Raw genomic sequence first — 8528 nt, 5'->3', positions numbered from 1 at the left:
CCAGTTAAGTTAGACTTTATCCAAATATATGTCTTAACTCTCGCATTATGGGTCTCCGGTTTAACGGGCTTTGTGATTTTCAACTGTTGACGTGTTACGGAACACAGAACTGTGAATCCCTAAATGTCCCTGACATCTAAGAGCTTTATGTGACTCAGTGAAGGAGAAAATCTACTTGAAAGTTGAGGGCTGTAAAAAGGCCACAGGTACCCAGAGTTCTACGATACCTTTACCAGCAACACCCTATAATGGAAGTATACCAAGCCAGTCAAATCAGAAGTCAGAAATGAAGGGGTTTGAAGAAATATTTGAATGACTTTCGATATATTGAGAAGCGTTTGGTCTAAGCTGGCCGACAGTTGCAAGGGATGCATAGCATAGCGTACCCAAATGTGATATAAGTTGGACCACTGCCGCATGTGCCTGTCTATGGTACGTAATTTATCAATCCGCCTTAATCGCAATCGAGAAGAGGGATTTCGTTAATTTACCGAGATTTCGATATTCTACAATGTAAAGTAGAAGAGGTTCAGCCTGGTAGGTGATCTGGATAGTACTCCGTCTCATTTCTTTGACCCTACAAGAAAAAAGTCACTAACTTTATCAACCCTTTCAGATTTTCTCACATTTATATTTGACTGCTTCCTGTGTTGAAAGAAAAGGTGAATTTGATGACATAATTGGCTTTCCATTATGCAGTTTCACAACATCACATGGATTATTGGATGTGACAGTACATTGAGTATTGGACATGTGGCCGCACCTGTCTGGATCATTAAGGTCAGGTATTGGCTGCTGACGTATCATTACCACGGATAAGGTCGAAATTAGGCTGCAGCGTTTCAGCATGGATCTCTCTGGGAAACTTATTATCAAAGCTCAACTAGGACATGACTTGCGACGAATCCCAATACATAATGAGGAAATCACTTACGATGAACTTATTTTAATGATGCAACGTGTCTTCAAACAGTATATTACAAAGGAAGATGAATTATTGGTAAAATATAAGGACGAAGGTGAGTGCAAACTTCTCATGTTCACCCTTCAGATGGGGACTTTATAACGATTGAGGATGAGTCTGAGCTCTCCCTCGCCATACAGTCCAGCAAGGTGCTACAGATTAAAGTCTTCGGTACGTTTCATTCTGGTCAAAGTTACCTTAACAACTCACATATTGGTCTTAAAGCTCTGGTTTTCACATTCTTCTGAAAAATAAGACCATCATACATAAGGGTTCTCAGGACCAGGACCCCATTAGTCTTCAGTAACAAGGATAGTAGGTTGGTGAACCTGTGTTAATCCTGACAGATTGCCTTCCAATGAAGGTTCAGCGTTTCTTTGAAAATATTCACTGATGGGGCTAATACCACTTCTTTGGGTAGGGCGTTCCAGTCATTGACTATTCGATGAGAAAAACGGGACCCAACTTTAAGTTTATTAGATCGCGGTTTGTGAACCTTCTTGCTATGACCTCGGAGATTATTAGTGCTGGAGGGAGCGGAAAGATAGGACATATTAACACCCAAATCATGATCAAAGATACGAAATGCCAGTATAAGGTCACCTCGAGTCCTGCGATACGACAAGGGGAAAAGGTTTAGGCGTTTTAAACGCTCATCGCAAGGGAGTTGAAAAGACCCTTCACTAATTTTGTTCATACACGCTCAAGTGAGTCGGTATCCTTTACCAGACATGGGCCAGGTGATTAGGTACAGTACTCTAAATGTGGTCTTACACAGGTGGTATATAAAATTCGAGACATTTCCTCGTCAAAGCATTTGAATGCTCGGCGAAGTGACCATAACTCACGAAAACCTTTGACAACAGCTGCGTTGCAATCCGTAGTTGTTTTCAAGCCATGACTTATTATTACTCCTAAGTCTACATTCTTGAATGCGTGGAAGAGGTTTACCATCAGTAGTATGATAGTAACTATTGCAGTGACCGATGTGCATTAGCACACTTTTCCTAGAATTGATTCCTAAGCCCCAACCTCGAGCTCATCTAACCAATTCGTCTAAGTCAGCTTGGAGGTCAAAATAATCAGCCCCACTTTTCATTGTTCCCCAGATTTTTACGTCATTCGCAAACAAAAATGTCGACGACCTAAGCAACAGCGGTAACTCGTTAACGTAGAGAAGTAAGAGCAGAGGGCCTAAGATGATGCCTTGGGATACACCACTTTTGACTGGCTTCCAATCGGATAGCGTTCCGTTGACCCTCACTCTCTGTTTGCGGTCACATAAGAAATTTCCTATCCACTCCTGTACAGAACCTATTATTCCGAAGTTCGAGAGCTTGTGCATAAGACCTAAGTGTGAAACCTCGTCAAATGCCTTGCTAAAATCTATGAATATCACATCGACAAACAGACGGTTATCTAGGACTGCTGTCCAGTCCTCTCTCGCAATAAGTAAGTTAGTCAAGCATGAACGCTTGTTACGAAACCCATGTTGCTCAGGAGCTAACATTGTGTGAATCTATGTGACTTAGCAACTTAACCCGAATTATCTTTTCAGGTAACTTAACGAATATGCTGGTTAGACTGACAGGCCGGTAGTTAGATACGATGTCTCTGACCATCCTTAAATATGGGACTGACTATAGCGTCTTTCCAATCTCTAGGGAGTTGGGCGGGTGAAAGGGATTTGTTGAAGAGTGTCGCGAGCGGTCGTGGAATAATGCCCGCAAGAGATGAGAGCAGCAGTGGATGTAACCCATCAGCGCCCGGTATCTTACAAGGTTTGAGGTTAGTTACCAGTGGAAGAACAGTTTCCCCAGTCACATGTCCAGATTCTATGACTGGTATCTCGGTGTTATTGGGACAAGTATTTGTAACAATAAACGTAGAGTAGACTTTGCTAAAATAGTTTGAAAAGGTCTCAGCTTATGCCCGATGTAATTCAGCTAAACGCATGAGATAACTACGTCACAGTAGCCTTGTTTCCTTACAATTCTGCCACATAGTGCTCGTTTTGAACCACTCATCATTCTTTTGATCCAAACTTTTTGATCTAGAAAGGACCCAAATACATCGAATTTCTGTTGTAGTCGCAACAGGATAGCTGTTTCTGTATCTTAAAGTCTGCTTTATATTCTATGAAAATGATTAAATGTCTCCACTGTTATTAAATCAGTTGCGTTATAACAGAATTAATAGCTGTGATAAGAGACTTGCCGGAAAAAGGAGTTATTTTCCTTAAAAAGAATTAATATAGTACTTAGTCTAATCATTCTAATACATACAACCCATCCAAAAATGTCGACTTCTTTCAGATTTCATAGAAAAAGTGTGATTTTCAGACGAGACCCAATTATCATCATTATTTGGGATGACGTCCACTCAGATTTGAGTTCCTGACTTAATGTTATCGTTTAAAGCCTACACAGTCGTTCATTTCTTTCTCATTTGTAGGCGTCTAGGCGGACGTTAACTTGAGAAGAGAAAAGTGGTTTTTCATATACGAATTTCAGTGCATTTATGTTTTCATGAGAGTGCCCGTATATTTTAAGCACTTTTGGGTACTACGTCCAAGACTTGAGTATTTGTAAACTTTAACTGACCTTCCAGTTTTTTGTTTATTTGCACGAAAGTATTGCTTAACGATTTTAGGTGAGTAAATATACTGTGCTTCGTTCATGACAAAGCAATAGAGTTTTAAAAAAATTCTGCATTTTTGTGAAGTGATAGGGGATCGTGGAAATAACTGACTAACACTAGTTAACAATATACGGTGGTTTAGTTGGGAAGTCATTCATTTTTCAGTCATTCAGTTAGGGGACAAACTCCCCTCTACCTGTTTTAGTTTAAGTAACCAAATATTTTAACTGTTATAACCGTGAAGAGGAAAAATAAGAGTATTGCCGTTCGCGCGAATCGAGCTTATTATGCAACAGCTAACGTGCGCAATCAAGATAACATGTAATATATCCGTCGTGTGCGTTTTTTTACCCCTATAATCCTCATAGCCATTTGTTTTTATTACCAATTAGTTGCTTCCCCGAAGCTATCCTCAGATATTAAATTCATCTCAGTAGTTTCGAAACACTTGACATCTCAACCTGGTATGTTTAACGCCCACATCCTTATATGACCTAAACAAAATACATGTTTGTCTGGAATTCAAAAGTACCGTGTTTTACTCCATCTGTTGACTGAGAGGATGTTTGATAAACGCTTGTCCAAGGGTCATGAAGCATCACCTATCCAGTTTAGTTAGAATGAACACTACATAACATTGTGAAACTCTGTGTTAAGTGGCTGGCTTCCTATTGACAATTGTCCATGTCCTATTAGATTTAAATATTCAGAAGGAATGAAAAATAAACAGGAAGATCAATTAATTTCTATTGATTAATTGGGTCTGAATTTTGTGTTTTCTAGTGAAATATCGTAACATTTGATAAAAGTCAGTGCTCATTCCCAGACTCCAGAGTTACATCCAGTTCCAAGGAGAAAGTACCGCTGGGACTGTCTTACGAAGACAGGTGTCTGAGAGATGTTATTCACTATTCGAAACCAATTGAAAAGTTATGTGTGGCCTTTGTATTTGTCACTTCCTACTTTTACCAGTGAACTTCCCAAGACGATTCTAAAGAAAGTGGATGATAATAGCGTTAACTTAAGATATAGTGCGTTCTATATCACCAAATTATAAAGTAATTTTACCTTACAGGTAGGGACACTAATTTGGTTGGTAATAGGATGACACTGCTGGACATTTTAGCTCTTGCATGAAGCTCAAATAGCTTCGACGAGTAACGATCAGTATAGCGTGGGGCAATGATACAAGTCAGTTAAATAAACAACACTCATTTATGCCTCTTAAATATTTTACGCATTTCAAAACCTTTACATAATATTCAAACATAAATTTTATGGGCTCTAAAATTCTGCAATATTGTTATTATATTGAATTCGTATTTGCTGCCAGCACAAGTTTCTGTGTAAACGAAAGGTTAAAAGAAGTACCGTTTCTCGTTCTTGTAGAACCATGAAATCAGTAATCTACGATTTTCCATCTTTGCATGGCTTCCGCTTTGAAAATGCTGCTATTTCTCAGTGTAAAAGCTGCACTTTGAATATAGCATTCCAAATGTATTGCCAGCTACGATAGTTGTCCGACAAATACGGCTTTATTACTACTGATATGCAAGTAGTATCGTTCAAATGTTTAATTTCAGAATCGGACTGGTTACGTACGAAGTTACATACGAAGCATGTAACACCAATCGGAGTTTTTCTATCATTTAAAATCATTTTTCGTCAAATGCATTTGATTCCCCTTATGACTGTTTGGTATATCCACTGTCTGGATAAACTAAAAATAAATGCTAAGCCATACACTTTCAAACTTCTACAGTGTTCGTCTTCCAGTTAAAAGTTGAAGTTCACCTTCCGTTATGCTTTCAGCCAATATCCTTTTCTTTCCCAATTATTCAGAAAAATGGACATCAATGTCTGATATTTCTGTGAAAGAAATATATTATTTCATAAGAAACGCGCTTTCTGCGTAAGCCACATTTCATCTATTTCAGTATAGGATTTCTTGGGCGTAAAGATAGGTTTTATGCTTAGATATCTTTGTTTCTTGGTTTAAATGATAGTATGCTACGCCTAACTTATAGAAGTTGCTGGTTCCGGCTCAAGTTTTTGGATTTCACTCAACAAAAATATTCTTTGTGTGGATTTGCCGTTAGTTTAAAAGCAGCTAATACTCTGTCATCATAATTTAGAAAAGACTCCTGGTTGCCTTTATGTGGTTGTTACACTTTTGTAGATAGCTCGTAAATAAATGAGTAAACTTTATTGATTGAATCACACCTAAACTGGGCTAACTATTTCAGTCACCAGACCTTGACATTAATTCATATTTCTAAATAGAAGGCTCGAACTTCTCCAGTCTAAATTCATTCATTCTTGATAGGTTTTGTTAATGATTTTTTCAATTTCCATAGTTGTAAACAAACCTGAAATATTACAATGTACTGCTCCATTTAAAAACAGAAAAGACGGTGAAGCTAAAAACTCGAATCAGGGGATACGTTTTCTTTAGTTTATGAACTTCAACGGCTTGGTAACCACATCCTAAACGTAGCTGATCGTATTCAAAAACGTTTTCTGCCAACAATTCCATGGATATAGCTTTCACTAACTGTAATCGACTTGAAATAGTAAACAAAACAGACGTAAGTATTATCTGCCAACCATTTTCCACTCAGAAAAATTGTTATTTTTCAATTGGATATAATTTGATTGATCATGATTAACACTCGGTAGCAATTTACTGAAACTTATATGAGTCTAAACTGCCATTTATACTTACTTGCCGTTGTCCCTTGTCTGCATCACATTCCCATTACTATATTTTTGATGCTTTCGATAAGGTCCGCATGCCCATTTTTCTAAACCTACAGTCAGAAAACCGATCGAATGGTTGCGAACAATTTCATTATGTACATCCATAACTCACGATAATATGTATAGGTGAGATATCAAGACTACTCTAAATAATAAGTTTTAATGCATACACAACTAGGACATTTGCAATCCAAAACTAATAAATTCTTAGTTGATTGATTGTAGTCTATGAGCGGCAAAAGTGATAACAATAGCCGATAGGTCAAAAAATAGCTTACTGTCAGGACTACACAAAAGTCCCACAGACTAAATTTTTAATGAATACAAATTAGTAGTATATTAGCTTATCGAGAAACAAAAGCAAATTAATTTTACTTTTGTTCCTGTTCCATCCTATCAACTGTTGTATGTATGGTTTAGGTGGTAACTTACGAATTTTGGCGTTCTTACAATACAAAAGCTGACAACAATATCATATCGATGCGCTAATATTTTGTAGAATTCAAAATGTGTTGAGAAATGTCATGGTGATCATTTTATTGGTACGTAATAAAATAGGTTATTTAGTTCATATAATTCCTGACTACCTATTCAAAAATAACAAATGTTAAATATCGTATAAAGCACCACGGGGCATAAGTAGAAATAGTTAACGTTGTAAGTTACAACCTCATCAAATCTAGATGCTGCAGCTTTCTGATCGAAGGTCTTAATAAGCAGTATTGAACATTACATTTATGTAACTTGAATAATGTGCAGTTTTCGTATATTACTGTCTGGATAACATTAAACAAACCATTTGATTGTTTTACAAAATTTACGTGAGAACACGTTTGTACTCATACAATTCCTAAGTCGTTAATGTATCTGTACAGTGTTGTTAACTAAAATATATCCTTCTACGCCTAATTTAGAAAATGATTCTATTTTTCTCTTTTGTCACAGTCAATATGCAACCCGGAGAGTAACAAGGAATTCGATCCGTTATCTAATGTCCGATCTACAGATGTTACAATCTCTTCTCCAAATCCACCCATCTACTTGTCACCAATCAACAGTTCAGATAACATTTCGAAATCAAAATCTTGTGTGCGTGTAGATAATAGAATGATTTTAGCATGATTTTCGTGGTGTCCAATTCACATAAGACACATGACTGTGCTTCTCTGTATTGTGGTTAACTTGCGTCTAAAACCCGAAATTAGTCTTTCACTGATCATGTCGATCGGGGTAACCGGAAATTACCAGCTAATCACACAACACAATTAAACTTAAGTTAAAATAATGAGTAGAATTTTGACATATGTTGTTCTTCACCCTATTTACTTTTCCAAAACCCACCTCAATATCAGTGAAAGTCGTCACTTTGAAGTAGATCCTGTCGCAAGCAATATATGGCAAATTTCTTGACGGGTATATTAGTCCCTTGAATATACCCATTATATTTTACATATAATGATCTTTAGATCCAATATATTCTCAGGATCTACTAGTGTAATTTTCAATGTAGGTGCCCATAAAAGCGGCAAAGCCTGGGTTCAAATGCTGAACCAGAGTTAATCTCTACTAATCTATCAGATATCTTGTGTGGTTAAGACGACAAACATAATCACATAAATTGTCTCCAAATAGTTAAATGTCAGGAATTGAATTAATTGTAGTAGACAGATTCAGCAGTATTTTCACCCATATAAATAACTTAGTGATAATAAAACGACACATTTCTTTGTTGTTAACTTCGTTTTTTCGTGTGTATATTCTAATACATATGCTTTTTGCATAATTATTATCATACTATATCCTATAAGTTCATATTCCTTTTGTCAGATGCTTTCGTTCGAATCATTATTTACCAGGCACAATCCAGCATTTCTAATTTTAAATAGGAAATTAAGCCAGGATTACTAGAAATCTATGGAAATCTTTAAATAAAAGCACATGTTTTATGGGTTAACTGACGATGAACGTGACAGGTTAAAGGAATAAATAGATAAGTTATCGACGAAACGTTCAGAGGATATGAAGGTTCAGTTGACGAAAATTCTAAATTCAGTAATAGCGAGCTCTTCTCTTCGAGAAACACTTGAGAAATACGTCTCTAACTACTTCAACATCACGTTATCGAAAACATAATTACGGGCACTGTCTGTAGGTCCAAAATTCC

General features: G+C 36.9%; 1 protein-coding gene across 1 annotated transcript; it reads left to right on the top strand.

Annotated features, from left to right (window-relative positions):
- Positions 1 to 694: 694 nt before the first annotated feature.
- Positions 695 to 8008, top strand: MS3_00003446 (uncharacterized protein). Its single transcript, XM_051211248.1, has 3 exons — positions 695 to 1019; positions 1052 to 1135; positions 5962 to 8008. The coding sequence occupies exons 1-3, from the start codon at positions 848 to 850 to the stop codon at positions 6057 to 6059; spliced, it is 354 nt and encodes a 117-aa protein (XP_051071286.1). The 5' UTR covers positions 695 to 847; the 3' UTR covers positions 6060 to 8008.
- Positions 8009 to 8528: the final 520 nt, after the last annotated feature.

This window comes from Schistosoma haematobium, chromosome ZW (genome assembly GCF_000699445.3).
Source record: "Schistosoma haematobium chromosome ZW, whole genome shotgun sequence".
Classification (NCBI taxonomy): domain Eukaryota; kingdom Metazoa; phylum Platyhelminthes; class Trematoda; order Strigeidida; family Schistosomatidae; genus Schistosoma; species Schistosoma haematobium.
The sequence above is the reverse complement of the archived record's forward strand: the minus strand, read 5'-3'. Positions and strand labels throughout refer to the sequence as shown.